Source organism: Triticum dicoccoides, chromosome 4B, assembly GCF_002162155.2.
Source record: "Triticum dicoccoides isolate Atlit2015 ecotype Zavitan chromosome 4B, WEW_v2.0, whole genome shotgun sequence".
NCBI classification, from domain to species: domain Eukaryota; kingdom Viridiplantae; phylum Streptophyta; class Magnoliopsida; order Poales; family Poaceae; genus Triticum; species Triticum dicoccoides.
The window spans coordinates 280,698,669-280,719,782 of NC_041387.1; the positions used below are offsets into that span (position 1 = coordinate 280,698,669).

Here is a 21,114-nt window from a genome sequence, read left to right on the forward strand (position 1 = left end):
ACAAACCAAAAAATTGACTAAAAACAAACTAAAATCAATCGACTGGAAATTAGCAAAAATAAAATTCTAAGTGGACATTAGCAAAAATAAAATTCTAAGGTGAACACAAGCTGAAAATTAGCAAAAATGTAATTCTAAGGTGAACAAAAAAATAAAATGTATAGCATGTACTGCCAACCACACTTCGTCATTCATCAAAAGGAACGGAACCAACTAGTGAGAGGATATAAAATATAATATGAGGACAAACTAGTGAGAGGACTATAATAAGCTCCAAGAGAATATGCATTATAAGATTTCACGATAGAACAATATGAGATGGTAAAGCCATGATACAGCAATGCAAATACAAGAAAATTGATAATCGTTCTCCCCACAGCTCAAACCAACAAAAAGTACAGTTTCAACACATGCGCTTCTTTGAAACCCAAGCACCACACTCGATGCGCTTCACTCCTGTGGCCAATTCGCATGTCTCATGGACGCACGTCATGGCAACTTCTCGTTAGCCTTGCGCATGATCCAGAAAGGATTCGGAACATTATTGACGTCCAACAAGAATCTACAAAGGAGCCCAAAAAGAAACAAACTCACTAAACAATCAAGAACAGGATACGTGGAGCCATTAACCAATACCAAATTGTAGCAACCTGCGCTGGCCCCTCTCATTAGTCATCTAGGTAGTAGTAGGACCCTGCATTCTTTTGTTCTCTGTCCTTCGTTGATTCGAGTTTGTTGATTCGTGGCCTATAGTTGGTCGGGTCTCTTCTAAATGTAATGTCAAGATGCTATCAGAAAACAACAACAAAAACAAAAGGGAAATTAGCACCCCAAAACAAAGAGTCTGTAAAGAAAAAACTATTTTAATGTTTCCATATGCAAATCTAGAATTGGAGAATCCTACTGAAAGTTAATCTTACAGAAAGCTGCATGCGTACAACTCAACCAGAGATGGAAGATTCGATTACTACTTCCTGCATTCTGGTTTATTATCCCACAAGTATTTTATTTCAAATGTTGACCATATATTTAAATAATAAAATACTCCGCCTACATCCCATAGGAATCCCTTTTTCTCCTTTTTTTATGTAGCAAAAATACATAAACTTGTAATTCTAATTTATATAGAAGAGATACATGTAATTCTGGGCAGTAGAGAGGGTACAATTTCTAGGTAGGTTTTTCTACGAGCAATCAACCGCCAATGAATCAGATATTTAATTATTTATACTCCCTCCTTCCATCTATATAGGGCCTAATGCGTTTTTCGAGGCTAACTTTGACCAAATGTTAGAGCAATAATATATGACATGCAACTTAGACAAAGCATGCCGTCAAATTCGTATGCGAAAGGAGCTTCCAATGATATAATTTTTAAATTATAAATCTCATGTACTATTAATCTTGCCAATAGTCAAAGGCGGTCTTGGAAAACGTATTAGGCCCTATATAGATGGAAAGAGGGAGTAGCTCGGTTCACGGCATGTCGAGAGCTCTCTACAAGAGACCCATCAAACACCGCCGCCCACCACAACATCAACGTTGTGTCGCCGCTCATGCACCGTAAGGCCTATAAAAGCCCTCCTCCCCATCGCTCAATTACCATCCGGCCATCATTCACAACTTCCGCCGTTATCCTCCACACCTACTGTTGTTGATCTGTGCGTGAATTGGGTGCGAAATTTAGTTGTGGCGTTGTACATGAGCCCCTTATCCAGCCATCATCCATGCACACACAGTCAGGGGCCAAGTCACCACGCACCGTTGTGCTGCCTCTCCATCCTAGCACCTGATCACCCGCTCAAGCCGTGTCCACCGGCTGTCTAGCCATCCAGGAGACCGATCGCCAATCACCACTCTGGTCGTTGTCCCTGTCCTCGATGGACAGAGCTCCACAGTTCGCAAGATCCGTACGGTCGCACCATCTGTTGCTGTTTTCTCGCGCTGTTTCTCCATTGGAGCCACACCGGCCATCGTGGAGATAAGGTGGAAGCAGAGCCTCCTGACACCTGTCTACCCGGTCAAGGCCTCGGCATCGTCTTGCAGGCTGCTCGGCATCAGCGCTTACCACCGCACGAATCGACACAGGGCACACCAACCCAGCGGTGGCCAAAACGCGGCCAAGAACTCATCATGCAGCAATAGCCACCAGGACGGACATGCACAACCCTTGGCAGCAGGTCAGTTTCACCGGTGCTTATTTCGGTCAGACAACAAAAAGGTATCATTACTTTCTCATTCTTTGAAAGATCTCTACCTAGCATTTTTTTTCTTATTTGCAGAGATTGGCTTCTAATTGAAGTGAAAACCATATGTGGACAGTTTGGCAGATAGATGAAGTTTGTGGCTCGCTGCCGCAGTTTTTGTTAGCTAACAAGTATTGACGGCTATTGGCAGAATATCAAGTAGTACCACCATGCAAATAAAATTACGCGAATCAGTACACGTATTCCATGGTTAATGGTCATGGCAACTTAGCGCAGGTTAAGGAATATAGAGGTGACTCATGTACTGCACCAAGAAAGTTAGAAGATCAGCTAGAGTATTTTCACTTATGTGGTAATTAACCTGGTGCACAAAAGTCAAGTGCGGCATTAGAGCATCTTCTGTACATGCAATTTTCCTCCTATGGGTCATGGTAGTGTACAAAAGAACGTGTTGAAACCAAGAAATGAAAATCTGCTACTTGAGTGATGATAAAAGGCACAAAAGTTTCATAGTGAGCTAGGGAAATAAATGGGAAACAGTAGTAGAGCTGAACCTTGTCATACTGACCAAAGATTGCCAGTCAATTCCAACTGGTAAGTCCATTAGTGAGATGTGTTCACAAATCTTTTCATTGTTATATAGTATATACCAACATTCTATGAATCTGTGTTCATCCTATGCTAGCTTTCGGATACTTGCATCAAATAGTTTTCTGGAAATGACACAATATAGCCATAGAGAAACATTAACTGAGAACAAATTACAGGTGAATGATGGTCTCATCTAACCCATTTATTGCATGATTTTAATGACAAGATTTTTTACAGTTTTGGGTTCCTTCAATTCCCATTGCTTTATACGTTTGTCTGCTGCTGTAATTTAGCATTTCATGCAAAAGACTAATGCATAATTTTCATGTTTCTTCTTAGGTCTGTAGGTTTCTCCAAAGCCCCGAAGTTACATTTTGAGAGCAAGAAAAAACAGAAATGGAGTGCACAGCCGAATAGAAGCCACTATTTAGCTGATTTTGGAGAAACATTTTGGAATATATATAGTGTACCAGTTTTGAAATTTTAAATCTTATGACCAGGAAGCAACCTAAACCATTGATAGGGTCCATCCAATGGTTGGAAATGCTCGGATTCGCTGCTACAGTTCTAGCTACGGTACCAGCAAAGCTACTGTTGTTCTCCGGAACCATCCACAGATAATCAGTACCTGCCAAGCTACTGTTGTTCTCTAGAACCATCCACAAATATCAATGCTGGAAAAATCCACATGTTTGCTACTGTTGTCGTCCATCCGTGCATGTAGCTGGCTGCCTCAGCCGCCTTGGCAGCCGGTCCGTAAGCATCGGTAGCGCGCGTACTAATCGCGTCATCCCAGAGGGATTTGGGACGGAGTTTTGAGCTGGCTGTTGTGCAATGCACCAATCAGGCGAGGTAAGCCAATGCGTGCATTTGCACGTACATGTACACTAGTAACTATTAGTGCAAGCCTATGTTATTCTTCTTGTTATTTTCATGGAAAGACTTATATCTTCCAAGCAAGGTTTTCGAGTCGACGAGTCGTGCCGTGCCGATCGACTAGTCCCAACTAGTCGAGGTGTTTGAGTCGACTTCCAGTTATGACTCATCGACTAGTCGTCGACTCGAAAACAGGGCTTGCAAGGATACCTCTTTGTTTTTTCCGCGCGCACAAAACATCTCAGTACCTATTTGTTTTGCTTTTTCATTTTCTTTTATGTTTCTCTTCACAGTCACTTCAGGAAGTTTTGAAATCGATGGGATTTTTGTGGTTTCATTGTCTGTTTGCTCTAACCAGGGAATCTTCAGGTAAAGGCATGTTATCCACAGAAGCATTATCTGAGATATTTGTGGTTTCAGCTGAGTTAGTTGACGACCCTGTAAATTTGAGGATATAACGCCTTGCAGTGGTGTCGTGTATGGCGTATTTGGATGATCGGTTATTGATGCTACAAAGCTGTAAAAGGATATATAGACATGGAATATATCATATTAGTCTATATAAAACTGACTTTCTCATATCATGATTCGGGCAATAATACTCTGCCATGAATAGTTCTTCGCACATCTCATTGCAATTTGTTAAATTTATTGTCTGTTGATTCATGGCTCCATTGACGGCACATGCTGACCGTTCATCTAGCCATTCTTTAATGTGATAGGGTCAATCATGATAATACGTGTACATCCACAGTTCTTTTAAACATGTAGTCCATACTAAGCATGTGCACTATAAACTGAGCAAATGTTAAATTTCCCTTGGAATATTTCTCCTTATGTGAAGTAATATAACATAGATCATGGCTCACAATGTACATTTTATAATCACTACCTTCTAAGTTAACGCAAGGTCTGATGTTGGTTTGGACATTGTAGCAAGAATCATGTAGTTCAATAATGGGCAATTTTGAGGGATCTTGTGGTGGTTGTTTTTCTCATGTCGGAGTTGTTGTTAGGCCATGTAAATTTGCCAAGAGATTGTCTGATGCCCCTTCAGCTACGGACGATAAAAGAAAACACGGTAAGAACTCTCATAGGTGAGAATGGATTTCCCTGGATTGTACCTATTCTATCTTTTTCAGTTTTATATAGCACAATTAGATATGCACATGGTTCAAAGTTAGTTATACTATTTAATCAGGATGGGAATAGGCCAGCCCACTCCGGCCCAGACCTGGTCCCTGCGGGCCCCTCTATTCTGTTCAGGGACATAGAGCCGGCCCAATGGTCCAATACCAAGTTGCCTCATGTCCCATTTGACAACATGGTCTGTCCCATTTTTATAGTAGATTGTACGAAAGCAAAGAGCATTTACACAACAACTTGTTTCAGCTAGCATCATTTAGCTGTGGAAATTTTTAGTAAGTTAAGATATTTAGAATTTATTTGTTCAATGAAAAAAAGAATATATGCATCTTCGTTACTATTTCTACCACGAACTGTTTGCACCATAAGGTAGCATTTTGTAACTCTGAAACAAAAGCGGTCTTGGGTCATTAGTTTGAAATTTCCATATAAGCACAAGGGTAACAACCTAACAAAGGCATGTGCATCATAACGGCAGACTACAGCCTTGGGCAACTAAAGTAAGGTCGACCCGCTTGTCCCGGTGGACCGGTGACGAACGGCTCCCCTGGCCCCATTTTCTTATGAAGCCGGCCCACAAGACCCATCGGCTTTGTTATGGGCAGGGCCGGACCAATGTCCCAATGGGTAACATCGGCCCATTCCCATCATGACTATTTACTTTGTAGTGTGCTCTTTCTGATTTAGTCACACTTGTTTCTTTTAAATCAGGGACATGCTATCCTTAGGTTCTGAATTCTGAAGGGGAAATTGGTGATGTGAATGGGGAATTTGCTATTGTATGATGTTTAATTTAGTACAAACGACCGACAATGTTCATTGTTGAGTTTCTTCTATGACTATGCAAAATGAAACACAACAGGTGAAATCATGGCATTTATTCTTGATTTCTGTTAAGTGTAATTATTGAGTTATAAGATTTTGATGCCAATGTAATTGAAATGCTGCTAAAATGTTCTCCTAGTTGATGATTTAATATGGTGGCGGAGAAGATAATCAATATAGGTTTGGATCAAAGAAGTCATTTTTCCATGTGCCGCCGCCTCCTTGCGATCTGGATCGAACACAAGTTGAGTTTTCTGTATTGAGGAGAGAGAGAGAGATATACAAGGTTACATGGGCCTGGGCCTCACTCTAGACTATGGGCCTGGGCCTGTACAAGACAAACACAACATATATACTTAACACCACCACCACCACCACCACCCTCAAACTTAAGGTGGGTCAGGAGCATCTGATACACCAAGTTTGAGAGTGTGAAACCTATGCTGATCTCTAGTTTGTGCCTTGGTGAAGAAATCCACAACTTGAAGCTCTGATGGGATATATTGTAGCTTGACAGTGGATTGTTGACAATGAGATCGAGTGAATAAGGCATCCACACCAATGTGTTTGGTCAACTCATGCTTGACTGGATCATTAGCAATCTGAATAGCAGCAGTGCTGTCACAAAGAAGAGGTGTTGGTGTATGACATAAGACACCAAGATCATCCAATAGTCAGCGAAGCCATACAATCTATGTTGTAGTAGAGAGAGCCCTAAGCTCTGCCTCGGCGCTGGAGCGAGACACAGCAGTTTGCTTCTTTGATTTCCATGCAATGAGAGATGTACCAAGAAATATGCAATAGCCAGTGACCGAGCGACGATCAATAGGATCACTCGCCAAAGTGGAATCAAAGTAAGGATGAAGCTGGAGCTGACTAGAATTAGCATAGAACAAGTGGCGAGATGTAGTTCCCCTTAAATACCTAAGGACTCGGAATAGGTGACCATGATGAACTGAGGTGGGAGCACAGACAAATTGACAGAGAATATGGACTGCATGTGCGATGTCAGGTCTGGTCACTGTGAGGTACACTAGACTGCCGACAATGTGACGATAGCGAGAGAGATCCTCAAGAGGAGTACCATCAGTAGGACACAACTGCAGATGAAGCTCCATAGGTGTAGCAGCAATGCGCGCGTCAGTGAGACCTGAGCGAAGAATCAAATCCTGAGTGTACTTTTGCTGGGAGATATAGTAACCATCATCGGTGTGCTCGACCTCAATCCCGAAAAAATAGCCGAGAGACCCCAAATCTGACATCTTGAATTGTTCACTCAATTTTTTCTTAACAAAATCAATATACCCAACATCATCTCCAGTGATCAACATGTCATCTACATAAAGTAGAAGCAATGTACGGCCATGCTCAGATGTATGAATGAAGAGTGCAGGGTCATGTTCACTAGGAGAAAAACCGGCAGCTTGAATCACAGAACTGAACCACTCAAACCAGGCACGAGGGGCCTGCTTAAGCCCATAAAGAGCCTTTCGAAGACGACAAACATGACCTGATGGAACCTTGATACCTGGAGGTGGCTGCATATAAACTTCCTCATGTAAATCACCATGAAGGAAGGCATTCTTCACATCCATGTGGGAAATTTTCCATGACCGAGTAGCAGCCACAGCAATTAGAGTTCGAACTGAAGTCATGTGAGCAACAGGAGCAAACAACTCATCATAATCTTTCCCATGAGACTGCTGAAAACCTCTTGCAACAAGGCGGGCCTTGTAGCGTTCCACAGAACCATTTGACTTGGTTTTAACCTTATACACCCATTTGCAAGTGATAGGGACTGAACGAGGAGGTAATGGTACCAAATCCCATGTACTAGTACGCTCTAAGGCTGCAAGCTCCTCAGACATAGCCAGTTGCCACTCAGGTGACACAACTGCCTCCTGATAGGTACTAGGCTCAGAAACAACCCCTGCATATAAGTCCTTCTTGTATCGCGTTGCTAGAGAAGAGCCGTCAGTGCAAGGATCAGTAGTACTGGCTGGAGGAGTAGAAGACAAAGGCATAGATGACTGCGTGTCACATGAAACTTTAGAACGACGAGTGTAATGGAAAGTACTGGCTGGAGGAGTAGAATAACGACGAGTGTAATGGAAAGGAAGACTATGTAGAGGTGGAGCTAGTGGAAGAGAGAAAGGAGCTGGTGAGGAAGGAGATGAAACATGTGGTGGAGATGGTTCTGATGTTAGGACGGAGGAAGGTTGTTCAGCTATGGACTCATCTAAAAAGATAGGTGGAAGTGAAAGAAACGAGGTAGACTCTAAAGAAGTTGAGGATGATGGTTTAGTGGAAGGGGAATTGAAGGGTTGATCCTCAACAAAAGTGACATCGCGAGAAAAGCGAATGCGGCGAGCAGAAGAATCATAGCAACGGTAGCCCTTATGTTCAAGACTATATCCAAGGAAGGAAAACTCAGCAGACTGAGCAGTCAACTTGGTACGCTCACGAGGTGCTAAAAGAACATAACAAGTACAACCAAAGACACAGAGGTGGTCATACGTGGGAGGAGAACCAAACAAAACCTCACCAGGACACTTGCCCTCAAGGCGAGTAGAAGGTTGGAGATTGATAAGATAAACAGCAGTTGAGATAGCTTCACCCCAAAAATGAGTGGGGACAAAGGAAGAAATCAGAAGGGTACGAGCTGTCTCAACAATATGGCGATGCTTACGCTCAGCAACGCCATTCTGAGCATGGGCACCGGGGCATGAAAGCTGAGGGAGAGTACCCTCAGATGAGAGAAACTCGCGAAAAGCAATAGATAGATACTCCCCCCCGGAGTCGGAACGAAAAACACGAACAGCACTGGAAAACTGAGTATGGACCGTATGTACAAAAGCCTTATTATATATAGAAAACAACTCAGAAAGATGCCTCATAAAATAGACCCAAGTATGTCGAGAGTGATCATCAACAAATATGACATAATGTTTGTGGCCACCTTTCGAAACAAAGGGGGAAGGACCCCATACATCAGAGTGCACTAAATCAAAAGGATGACTAGAATGAGTAGTGCTGGAAGAGTATGGAAGTTGTATTTGTTTCCCTAGCTTACAACCCTTACAGTGAAAACCAGCATCTATGGAAACATGACCCAAAACACCTTGTCGAACAAGGGTAGATAAACGAGAACCACACAAGTGACCTAAGCGATGGTGCCACTGGGCAAAAGAAAACGACGAAGTGGATCTTGATGTTGATGCAACCATCCGGAACGCGGATGTGGTGGAAGCTGAAGGAAGGTGTAAGGTGTCAAGGATGTAGAGGGATGTGGATCCTCTACGGCGATGGCCAGTTCCAATGACCCTCTTGCTCTGACGGTCCTGCACATAACAAAATGAGTCATCAAAACCAACAAAGTAGTTCATATCAGCAAGCTGGCCAACAGACATAAGATTCATGGACAGCTCTGGAGCAAAGGAGATGGCAGGAACAGAAAACTTGGATGTGCAAAGAGAACCCTGATGAGTAATAGAACAAGGTGTACCATCAGCAGTCTGAACAGAGGCACCATCCCGCACTGGATGGCAAGACACAAGCTGAGAGCGATCAGAGGTCACATGGAAAGAAGCTCCAGAGTCCAGAACCCAAGGCACAGCAACAGCGGGCTGAGAGAGAACAGATGCAAAAGCACCCCTCGCTTGCAAAAGCACCCCTCGCTTGCTGCTGATAAGGAGCCTGGGGTGCACGACGCTGCTGATTGAGGGCCCGTCTAGCCTGAAACTCAGCTAACAGCTCTGGATGAAGCTTGAAACAACCATCTCTGTGGTGTCCTGCCTTCTTGCAGAACGAGCAGACGACAGCTGAAGGTGTGGCCTTGGAGGCACCTGGCCGCTGAGGAAAAGCCAGAACACTAGTGTGTAGAGTCTGCGCAGAAGTAGTCCCAAGAGAACGGAGACGAGTCTCCTCAGCGATCAAGCTAGCAAGTGCCTCTGTCAAGGTGGGAGGAGTCGTACGACCAAGCAATTGAGTACGAATGTTCTCAAAGTCTGGCTTGAGACCCATCACAAACTGAAACATGAGAGTCTGATGGTCATACTTTTCCTTCACTGCACATGACTCACAACCAGAATTACCCTTTGGAACCATGGAACCTAGCTGCCCAGTGATGCGAGTGAAAGCTCCATAGTACTCTTCTATGGACATGTCTTCTGGCTGCTGAGTGTTGTGTAAATTCTGAAACAAGGAGAAATGAAGTGCACTGCTGGGCTGAAGGTAGCGCTGCTCAAAGTACTTCCATGTCTCTTTAGCTGAAGTGTGATGCTCAAGACTCATTCGGAGTGAGGGTTCAACACCCAGAATTAAAACTCCCATCACACGCTCATCGATCTTTTGCCAAGACTTCCTTGCTGCACCATCATTTGGACTAGGTGGATCATCTGTCAGATGAGAAACCAAACCAGCCGTCCTCAAGACAGTCCGGGCAAAAAATGCCTATTCCCTGTAGTTTAAACCATCAAGCTTGATATCTATGATCAAAGAACCAAATCCGAAATCATTTCTTGCCATAGTGGTGAGCGGCCAGCAGCTGGAAACATCCAATCTGATAGCAGCTGCAGGCAGCAACAAGAGATGAGCAGCAGACAGCCACAAACAGGAGCAGCAACCCACTAGGCTGGCTGCTGGACTGCTTGCTGGAGAGCAGGGGAGGCGCCTGGAGCTTGCTGGATCTCACTGGGTAGAAGGAGGAGCTTGCTGGATCTTGCTGGATAGAAGGGGGAACACCTGGAGCTTGCTGTAGAGCAGGGAAGGCACCAAGAGCTTGCTGGAGATGGCTGCTGGAGAGCAGGGGAAGTATTCTCACAGAGTAGCTGTGAGGACACACAGAGGAGCTGCTGGAGAGCAGCTCCTACAGGTTGATGACGAAGATGGGATGGGGCAGCGATGTGGATGTCTCCTCACCAGACAGATCCGCCTGAATCACCTCACCGGCGGCGATTTCATGGGTGGCGGCTGGAAGAGGGATTAGGGTTTGGTCCTGCTCTGATACCATGTTAGGAAACGTGAGGAAGAGAGAATGACCGAACAGTTTTCTGTATTGAGGAGTAGAGAGAGATATACAAGGTTACATGGGCCTGGGCCTCACTCTAGACTATGGGCCTGGGCCTGTACAAGACAAACACAACATATATACTTAACACATTCAACTACCACAAGTTGTGATGCGCATTCAACTATCACTATTTTCATTGTCAACAAAATTATGTGATCCATGTGTATATGTATACATCATATCCAATCGCAGGTCAAGATGTGGCACTTGGTGGGTTTCAGTTCTGGAACACTTTCAGAATTACGAGCATTTTTCCTATGGGCTGCATTATTTGTTGCTCCTACAAAGCGTTTAGGTAATAGTATAGTTTGTAAACTCTGTTTGAGATTGTGCCATCATTTTTACGAGTTTAGCCTTGATGTGCACAAATATGCTTAAATGCTGCAGCACACATTTATGTGTTGCTGTACATGGAAGTCTATGATATGGAGTAGGTGAACATAAATTTCGATCAGTTTGCTGCTGTTTTCTATACATTTTTGTGGCTCTATATAAGCTTATAGAGGTAGCCATGATACAATATATTAAAAACCAAATAATGGCCTCCAGAAACTACCTAACACCTGCATATTTATTTGTTACGCATACATGTTGATAAAGACAAGAGAAGATGTGAATGTAAACTTCCATGACTGAATAGGAGGTTAGACATGTACAATTTTATGCAAAATATGAAAACCAACACAAAATCTACCAGCGAGGTACACAAACCGACTAGTTTCCACTAGGAATCCAACAACATAATTGTTGTGGCATATCATTTCTATTTTGCAGTCAAACCTATGGTCAAAGGTTGACCCAAAATACGATGAGGGCTAATAAACCGAGACGGAGGAAGTATAGTACTCCCCCTGTAAAGAAATATAAGAGCGGGAGGAAGTACTGTACTCCCTCTTGTAAATATTTATTACCCTGCACTTACCGATAAGAATTTATTCATCCCAGATACCAAAGACTGTGGTGCATTGGCAGTACAGTCAATAGAAGCAAGTCCCTCATAAACAATAACCTTGTCCGCTAAGTAGGTTGCCATGATGAAATCATGCTCCACAATAAATGCAGTTTTCTTTGCATGAAGGATGAATCTTTTGATAACCTTCGAGGCAACAATACGCTGCTCTGAATCAAGATATGCACTTGGCTCATCAATTAAATAAATATCTGCAGGCTGAACAACCACAAAGTTGGCATCAATAAGCTGACGGGACGTATGTCCTTGGCCCAATTAAATATTACTCCCTCCGTCCCAAAATATAGTACATATCAGATTTTTCCAAGTCAAATCTTGTAAACCTTGACCAAGTTTATAGAAAAATTGAAATTTATCAACATCTAGAATGCCAATTCAACACCATTGGATTCATCATGAAGTATATTTTCATATGGTATACATTTGATACTGTAGATATAGATGGTTTTCCTTATAAACATCGTCAAAGTTTGTGAAGCTTGACTTTTGGTAAAACCAACGCGGATTATATTATGGGGTGGAAGGAATACATTTTCACACATGAGCCAAGGACTGTGTTGATACTTAGACATGCTAAAAATCACACTATAGCAGGGTGAAGCATCACAAATAGATTATGGACCATATATTATCTTTGTGCTTAATACAATATCCAAAATCTTACTCAACCATAAAAGCAGAGCGAGAAAGGAGTCTTAAAAAACCAAATGGAAAATATACATTTAGTATATTGAACATTTAAAAACAATACAAGATGAGAAGCCTTCAGAAGTTCAAAACCATATGATGCAAAAAAGAATTGCCTTATCCCGTATAAAGTTCGAAGTGGAAGAAGAAAATACCTTTCCAAGGCACAAACATAATGCTACTCTCTGGAGCTCTCCACCTGATAAATTAATAACTTCCTGGTCCATGAGTTGCTCAATTTGTAGTGGTTTCATAACATCAGATACAAACTGAGGATGAGTATATGAATCGCGTATTTTCGAATGAAGCAAGTGCCTCACTGGATGCTGGAATTTTGGGCTGATCTTTTGAGGCTTGTAGGACACATTGAATTCAGGAATTTCAACCTCAGTTCCTTCCATGGTATCTGGCTTCAACAACCCGGCCTGTCCAGTCACAACAAGAAAGTATGATGCAACTGCTTCATCAATTCAGAAAAATTACATTCTGTACTGTTTTAGCCAGATGAGCTTCACATGATTTGAGCCATGTAACAGTAAAGTTCTTATAAAATCATAGGTATACAATACAGTACCATCAGAAAGAAAAGGTATCCTTGGTTTCTAAGGTAAAATTCACACCTTTAGATAGCCGATATCAATAGATTAAATGTTGCACCCCACTTTATAGAGAAGAAGAGTAAACTGCATTCATCTAAGATGAACATTTTCAAACAGAAACAACAAAGCCTTAGTCCCAAACAAGTTGGGGTAGGCAAAATACTGCGCCCCTTGAGAACTGCAACATACTAAATTGTATACATTGGGTTTGAAGCACCACCAAACTAAATTGTGTTAACAATATCCAATAGGAATCTTGATTCAGTAGTACTTAGTTGACTTTCAGAGTACCACACTACTAGGGAGTTAACACAAGTTTTAATAGTGGCAAAGGAAAAACTAGACATATTCTGCACTTGCTGAATTTTCAACCTTGAAATGGATAGTCGTGATTTTTTCTATATAGTGTCACCCTGCACAAGCGGGAGCTACGTGCACCGGGCTGCCCTTTTTTTAGTGTCAAGCTCACAGTGTCCGTAATGGTAAGAAACTAAAGAGCCAAAGGTTCTCATACCATTTCAAATACTAGCACTACTTACAAGGTTTGCAAGATAAGAATAAGGTGAGAGGGAAGTAGGGCGGAGGGAGGGGAGAGAGAGAAAGATGTACCAGCATTCTGATGAATGTAGTTTTCCCTGTGCCGTTCTCACCAAGCATCACAACAATCTGAGAATCAGTGAATTCACCCTCAACGACAGAGAGCTTGAAATTTCCCTGTGTTTTGCTCATGGTAGGGTACTTGTACCGCTGGTACGTAGCAACTTCCTCTGCGTTTTCCTGGGTCTCCGCAATCTAACAGGACCATACTAACATAAGACATAGGTTTCATAACTGAACAAGTATTTCAAATCCTATGAGCCAATGTTACCTTAAATGTAAGAGATTCATCTCGAAACCGAAGGTTTTCTGTTGGAACAAATCCAGCCAGGAAAATATTGATACCTTCTCGGACCGAAAATGGTAACGTAACTACACCGTAAGCACCTGGCTTCCCATATAAGCAGCAAATAAAGTCGGACAAGTAATCTAAGACACTCAAGTCATGTTCGACAACGATGACATAGCTGAAAACAAATCAGAGAACACTTGATAATAAATTTCTTGAAGCTTTTAGTCAAAAGATCCAAAAGATAATTAGGTTAACAAATGATGCATTACCTGTTTGATCTAAGCAAAGACCTAATGACTCGGGCAGCCTTAAGCCTCTGTTTAACGTCCAAATAACTTGATGGCTCATCAAACATGTAAATTTCCGCACTTTGTACAGCAACAACTGCTATTGCAAATCTCTGAAGCTCGCCACCAGACAGATCTCCTACATTTCTGTCAATAACTTGGTTCAATTCAAGATCAACGCACAGCTCATTTTTCATATCCCGCTCATCTTTCTGCTCAAGTACTTGCCCTACATTTCCTTGAACAGCTTTTGGAATATGGTCAACATACTGCGGCTTGATGATTGCCTATAGAATATGGGGAGTAGAGACAGAATGCACAGTATCAAAAGCGTTCAACAGCATAAGACAGATGCAAAATCATACACTGGAACAGCCTATTCAAAAATGTCTGAGTACTAGGTACTTCCTCCGTCCAGGATTGAAGGGCCGGCGCACCATACGGCGTCCATATTTGTTAGGCCATTTGCTTTTACAGCGCTGTGTTTCTCTGGAGATCTGTTGCTAGTCCCATGAGATGATTGGACATGCATACACATGCAGGCTAGGGGAGAGAAATAGGCTGCTGCTGCTGCATGCATGCTATTGACTGGGGCATGCAAGCAGGAGAGCGACCGCATGCAGGCTTGGGGGAGAGATCAAAGGACTATGCAATTAAGACGGCTGAGTCCCTTGGTCCTAGAGAACTGGGCATCCAGACCAATAAACTCGGACGGAAGGAGTATTTGGTATGTCAGTAACTACATTATGGTGACAACCCCAAGACTTGAATAATCTCAGACTATCTATATGTATATAGTCAAACTATTCAGATGCATTACAAAAAAAATCTTAGCACACGTGGAAAGTGATTATAAGGTGGATATCAAGAGCTTGTTGAAAACACGTATTAACAAGCCCTGCATGAATTACAAGCACAATAAGTAAAAAAGTAGAACCTTCAGGTTATCCTCCAATATGCGCGTAAAATAGTTCTGAAGTTCAGACCCACGGAAATATGTAAGGATCTCTTGCCAGTCAGGTGGATTCTGCAAGAGAAGATCTATGAAACCATCTGTTGTGCAGGGAGTTAAGGGACTCCCCCAATCTAAGAAACCAGTTGAAACCAACCATCGGATAGGAATCAGAGAAGAGATACTGAACATACTTTGAATCGTCCCAGATTGGGCTTCAGCTTGCCAGCTAAGACTTTAAGTGCTGTTGACTTCCCAATTCCATTGGTTCCAACAAGACCCAAAACTTGACCAGGTCTTGGAACAGGCAACCTGCAAGCTCCAAATTATTACTTCTTCGAAAGGGCAGCCTCAACCCAGATTAAATAACACACAAATACCAAAAAAATACACATTCATACAACCACGCTGCGTTTGGATATCTGTAATGAGGCCCCGAATTGGATTTGGTATTCCCAAATTTCCAATTCAGCTGTTTGGCATGCACATGGAAACAGCAGTCTGAAATAAAACAAATACAGCACCGAAATCGCTTACACGCGCTGAGCCCTCCCAACGTTTCCGAGCTCAACCCCTCCGATTTGGCTGGAAATCGTCCATCCCGCAAAACATAACGATTCAATCTTTCTTTCTTCCCTCGCTTGACCAAGGAAACAGCGGCCCACCGACGGCGGTGGCCAGTCCTTGCCGACGAGGAAGGCACCCGACGGCGGTGGCCAGTCCTCGCCGGCCCTCCGGCACCTGAATCCCCGCCACCTCAGCTCATCCCCCTCCTCCAACGGATGCCTCATCTCCCCCTTCGGCTTGGATCTCGTCGTGGAGTTGCAGTGGCCATTCGTCAGGACTAACAAGCCATGGGCGCCGCCGCCGCGATGCCGATCCCGCCGTCACCGCCTCCATCTCCACCTGCACGCATTGGTAACCATCCAATCTCTCACGGTTCCATCCCTTGTTTGTTTCTTCTTTGCTGCTGGTTACGAGTTGCCAAAATATTGCCATATTGCTCACGTCCTTTCAATCCGGCAATCTCTTCAGTCGTTACTAATTCAGTAGTTCATCAGTTGGTGGTCGAATGCACATTAGCCAGCCATGTACTGTCAAGTGTCAACTGCAGGAACAGATTTCATGGTGCTTGCTCTCTTATGACACTGCAGGAAATTTTGTTTGTTTCATATAATCATCCAGTCAGACCAAATTTAGTTTCTCTTCGCCGTATTGCTAGATGAGATTAGTAACAAAAGGATCAATTGTTAATTTTTGATGGGTGGATTGATTCTCAATTATGTGTGGAACTTATGGCTCTGCTTTGGCTGGTTGCTTTTCATAAGAGACATATTGTACAAATTTCGATATTATGTGTGGAACTTGTGATTCTGCTTTGACGGGTGGATTGATTCTTAATTTTGTGTGGAACTTATGATTCTTAATTATGTGTGGAACTATAATTATGTGTGGAAATTATAGTCACATATTGTACAAATTTTGATTTGATACATATAGAACAAGGCACTATGCAATTCCATAGTTTGCCATCCAAACAAGATTTGGTATTGAAACCTCACTGGGATTCCATGAGCATCCAAACAAGCGAAATCGTATTCATGTCCATTACAGTTTCCCCACTGAATTGGTATTGAAACCAATTCAATACGGAGGCCTTTAATACAGACATCCAAACGCAGCGGCAGACTCTTTGATTAAAAAAGTACCTGTGCAATTTGAAGGTATTCGGTCCATAGCGATGGGTAGTATCTTTCTCCAAATCTTTTGGAAGATTGATGATTTCAATGGCATCAAATGGGCATTTCTGCATCAAGTATTACAGCAGAAGTGAGAAGATTATAGTAACACTATGAAAAATCATACATCTTAATTGCTGTATTAAATGACAAGCATACCTTAACACAAATACCACAACCAATACACAGCTCTTCAGAAATGAATGCAAGTTTGGCCGCTGGACTAACTTCAATGCAAAGCTTTCCTGTACAATAAGACAGTTACTTGTCATAACCACAGCAGCACTTTAGCTAGGAAACCCTCTAGCATGCATAACACATCAACGTGCTTGGCAATGTTAGGGAAAGGGGATGGGAGTTTAGATGTGGGAGTTTGTTGGGGAATTAGGCTTGGGAAATTGATTATTAATCTAAAACCCATGTTTGGTGTGAGGTGAGATTTAGTTCGAATTTTGGGAATTGGGCTCCTTAATTCCCATTCCCCCTTTCCTCCTCAACTCCCTTGCTACCGGCCAAACAATGGATTATATGTTTCATACCCCCAAAACGCTCATTCCCTAACACTAAACCCCCTCAACCAAACGCACTGTAAGCACCAAAAGGGGAAATGGAGAATTGGTGCAGCCACAATAAGCGCTATAAATGTGCGCATATATGTGGACACTGATCCTTGTTCATAGACTACAATAACAAACAGATGGCAACATGTATGAGAAACTGAATCAAATCTTAAGCACGTAACAACGCTTAAGCAAGTTCGTAGCAACATACTACAGCTGCCAAAACAAAAACTGTTAAGCGATCCAATTCCCCAGATCCTGCTAGTACAAGGCACACATCAGTCGGCTTGAAATCAAAATCATCATATAAACAGATTGCCCCGTGGAAATGGGAAACCACTGGGATCTACGCTTTGATTCGCCAATAGCACCGGCAGACAAATCGTAAGCCCACATCGATCAGACCCACGAGTGTGGAGAGAGAGGTGAATTACCGGTCTTGACAACGGGGCAGCTCTTCTTGCACTCCTGGCGGCACTTCTTCGGCTTGCACTTGTCCTCGCTCACGATCGCGATACGGGTCAAACGGTCCGCCATCTGCGGCGACTCTCCGTATACGCCGCCCCGTCCAAAGAGATTTCCGCTGGAAGGGGAAGAGCGCTACCACTGGCGGCGACACTAGAGTTAGGCGTGGAAGCGGCGGCGGGGAGGAGGGTATATCACTTCGTACGCGCGCCGGTGGGCAGACCAACCAAAAAACCCTAGGCTCGAGTCCTCCAGCCTCCAGGTCGGTCTACAAACAACTGGACCCCTCAAGCTGGCCGATTCGTGCCGGAGATGGAGGCCTCAGCGGTGACCATCAGATCAAGAGATGAATGGGTTAGATCGCGCATAGGAAACCGCGGTAGCGCCATGCAATTCCGTGGCCGGTCGAGGGGTATTGACGTCTTTTCACTTGCACAACCCAATCACTATGCCTTGATCCATCCCCTCTCCCGCACAACTTCCATGACCCCCTTTCTTCTCTTGCTCTCCCGACTCCCTCTCTCTCTTTCCACACGTCGTCATCGTCACTGCCACCACATCCCATTTCTCCTGGCATGGTCGTCTCCGATGCCACCATCATTAGGCAGGCCTTTGCCTCGCCTCATTCTATCGATTCACCACTCTAGTCGCTGCTCTACGCCCCCGGATAACTAACCCTAGTCGTGGCTCGGGGTAGTCGGCAAGGCGACGTGGTGGCCGTTGGTTGAGCCCTCGCGCAACTCCTGGTGCGGAGCACCCTACGGTCATCCCCCATGAATACTACACCAACTCCTCAAGAGTCAGGTGGTCCTATGACAAGAGTTCATGCATGTGCCATTGAACATGAGGTGAACTCGCTCCTCGGTGATTAGGTTCCAAGAGGATAACCATGAAGAAGTTAGAAGCATTGGACAAGGCGGTGCCGAACCAAAGCAAGAAGACCAAGAGGAACGATCACACAGAAGCTACAGGCACCGGACGTCCGGTCCATCACCGGACATCCGATACGGCGCGATGGGCCTCCTAGGGAAACAAGTCCAGATGCAAGTCTACAGCTACCGAACATCCGGCGGCCCACAATCAACCGGACATCTGGTGCTCACTAATAATCCGGCCACACATGTCCAGTACCCAAACGGTGAATTTTGCCAGAAGTCTGAAGACCACCAAACGTCCAGACGCCCCCAACCACCAAACTTCCAGTCCGTTAGGAGCCACCGGACATCCGGCGCTGCCTGCGACAGCTTCTAGGATTTTGAACCATGTATCCCCCCTCCTCTCTCCCTAGACTATAAATATTCATCCCCTACTTCTTCCATAGAGTTAGCAAAGTATATTGAACTGAGATCTAGATAGCTTTGCTCGTCTACCACCTCACTGGAGACCAAGACCTCCATTGGAGAATATCCCTTGGTGGATTCAAGACCACTTCAAGGGAAGATCCATCTCATGGATGCAAGGCCCATACTCTAGGGAAGATCTATCTGCCTCCAAGACTTCGTCTCCTTTGGAATTGTGAAGAATTCTACCTAGTGCTTTTTCCTTGACTTGTCCTTGTATGCTTGTGGATCTCATGTGTGCTATTTTTGTGGATGTGTGATTTGGACATGTTTGAGTGATTCCTGTATGAGTTCTTGCTTCTTATTCCTCTCCCCCTCCAAGTGTGAAAAGATTGGCCATCTAGGGTTCCACCTGTCGTGGGAATTACTTTGACAGTGAGTACTAGGGGTACGAACAAGGGCTAGATCAAGCAACGGCGCAAGCGTGACACAAGGATTTTACAAGTTCGGGCCCTCTCGGAGGAGGTAATAACCCTACGTCTCAAGCCCTGGGAGTCGTGTTTTCTTCTCTTGTGTCTGATGATTGCAACGGATGCGAACCCCTCCTCCTGTGCTACGGGGTGGATTATATAGAGTGTGTCGCCCCTTGAGCTAGCTATGTTACAAAGAGAGACTTGATTGACATGAATCATTACAGGCCTTCTCATGGTAACTAATGTATTAAACTCTAGTAACGCACGAAGATGTGCACCCCTTTGTGACGCCCGGGTAATTAAGCTACAATAACCGCTACTAATGATACCACATCACCACGATTATTGTTGTTAATCTCATGATGATTCAAATCTCATTCGAATTCAAAATTCAAATAACAAGACAATTATTATTTCTTCAATCTATAAAACTAAAATATTCGAATTATAGTATAATTTTCTCTAATCATTTGTCATGTTGGATCCAACATCATTTGGCTCTCCGATTAATCTCTAGTAAAGTATAAAGTGGTCCAACTCCAACAAACGTAACCTTTTCAAAATAAACAAATATTTATGAGTTTCCAAATGACTCAAAACTATATGTGTCACTCCAAAATATTGCGCTTGAAATTTGTGCCAAATTAAAAGCTTAACTAAATGAAGGAAATATGCCCTAAAGGCAATAATAAAGTTGTTATTTTATATTTCCTTGTTTCATGATAAATGTTTATTATTCATGCTATAATTGTATTAACCGGAAACTTGATACATGTGTGGATACATAGACAAAACATCGTGTCCCTAGTAAGCCTCTGCTAGACTAGCTCGTTAATCAAAGATGGTTAAGTTTCCTAACCATAGACATGTGTTGTCATTTGATGAACGGGATCACATCATTAAGAGAATGATGTGATGGACAAGACCCATCCGTTAGCTTAGCATAGCGATCGTTCAATTTTATTGCTACTGCTTTCTTCATGTCAAATACATATCCCTCCAACTATGAGATTATGCAACTCACGGATACCGGAGGAATGACTTGTGTGCTATCAAACATCACAACTTAACTGGGTGATTATAAAGATGCTCTACAGGTATCTCTGAAGGTGTTTGTTGGGTTGGCATAGATCGAGATTAGGATTTGTCACTCCGAGTATCGGAGAGGTATCTTTGGGCCCTCTCGGTAATGCACATCATAAGAAGCCTTGCAAGCAAATTAACTAATGAGTTAGTTGCAGGATGATGTATTACAAAACGAGTAAAGAGACTTGCAGTAACGAGATTGAACTAGGTATGAAGATACCGATGATTGAATCTCGGGCAAGTAACATACCGATGACGAAGGGAATAGTGTATGTTGTCATAACAGTTCGACCGATAAAGATCTTTGTAGAATATGTGGGAACCAATATGAGCATCCAGGTTTCAATATTGGTTGTTAACCGGAGAGGTGTCTCGGTCATGTCTATATAGTTCTCGAACCCGTAGGGTCCG

General features: G+C 43.3%; 1 protein-coding gene across 1 annotated transcript; it reads right to left on the reverse strand.

Annotated features, from left to right (window-relative positions):
- Window positions 1-239: 239 nt before the first annotated feature.
- On the reverse strand, window positions 240-18,140 carry LOC119295968 (ABC transporter E family member 2-like). The gene is made up of 12 exons (XM_037574391.1): window positions 17,834-18,140; window positions 16,999-17,084; window positions 16,810-16,907; window positions 15,295-15,412; window positions 15,086-15,175; window positions 14,131-14,435; window positions 13,841-14,036; window positions 13,582-13,764; window positions 12,529-12,798; window positions 11,639-11,884; window positions 651-788; window positions 240-562 (listed from the first exon to the last, which is right to left on the reverse strand). The coding sequence occupies exons 1-11, from the start codon at window positions 17,934-17,936 to the stop codon at window positions 669-671; spliced, it is 1,815 nt and encodes a 604-aa protein (XP_037430288.1). The 5' UTR covers window positions 17,937-18,140; the 3' UTR covers window positions 240-562; window positions 651-668.
- Between the last annotated feature and the right edge of the window lie 2,974 nt (window positions 18,141-21,114).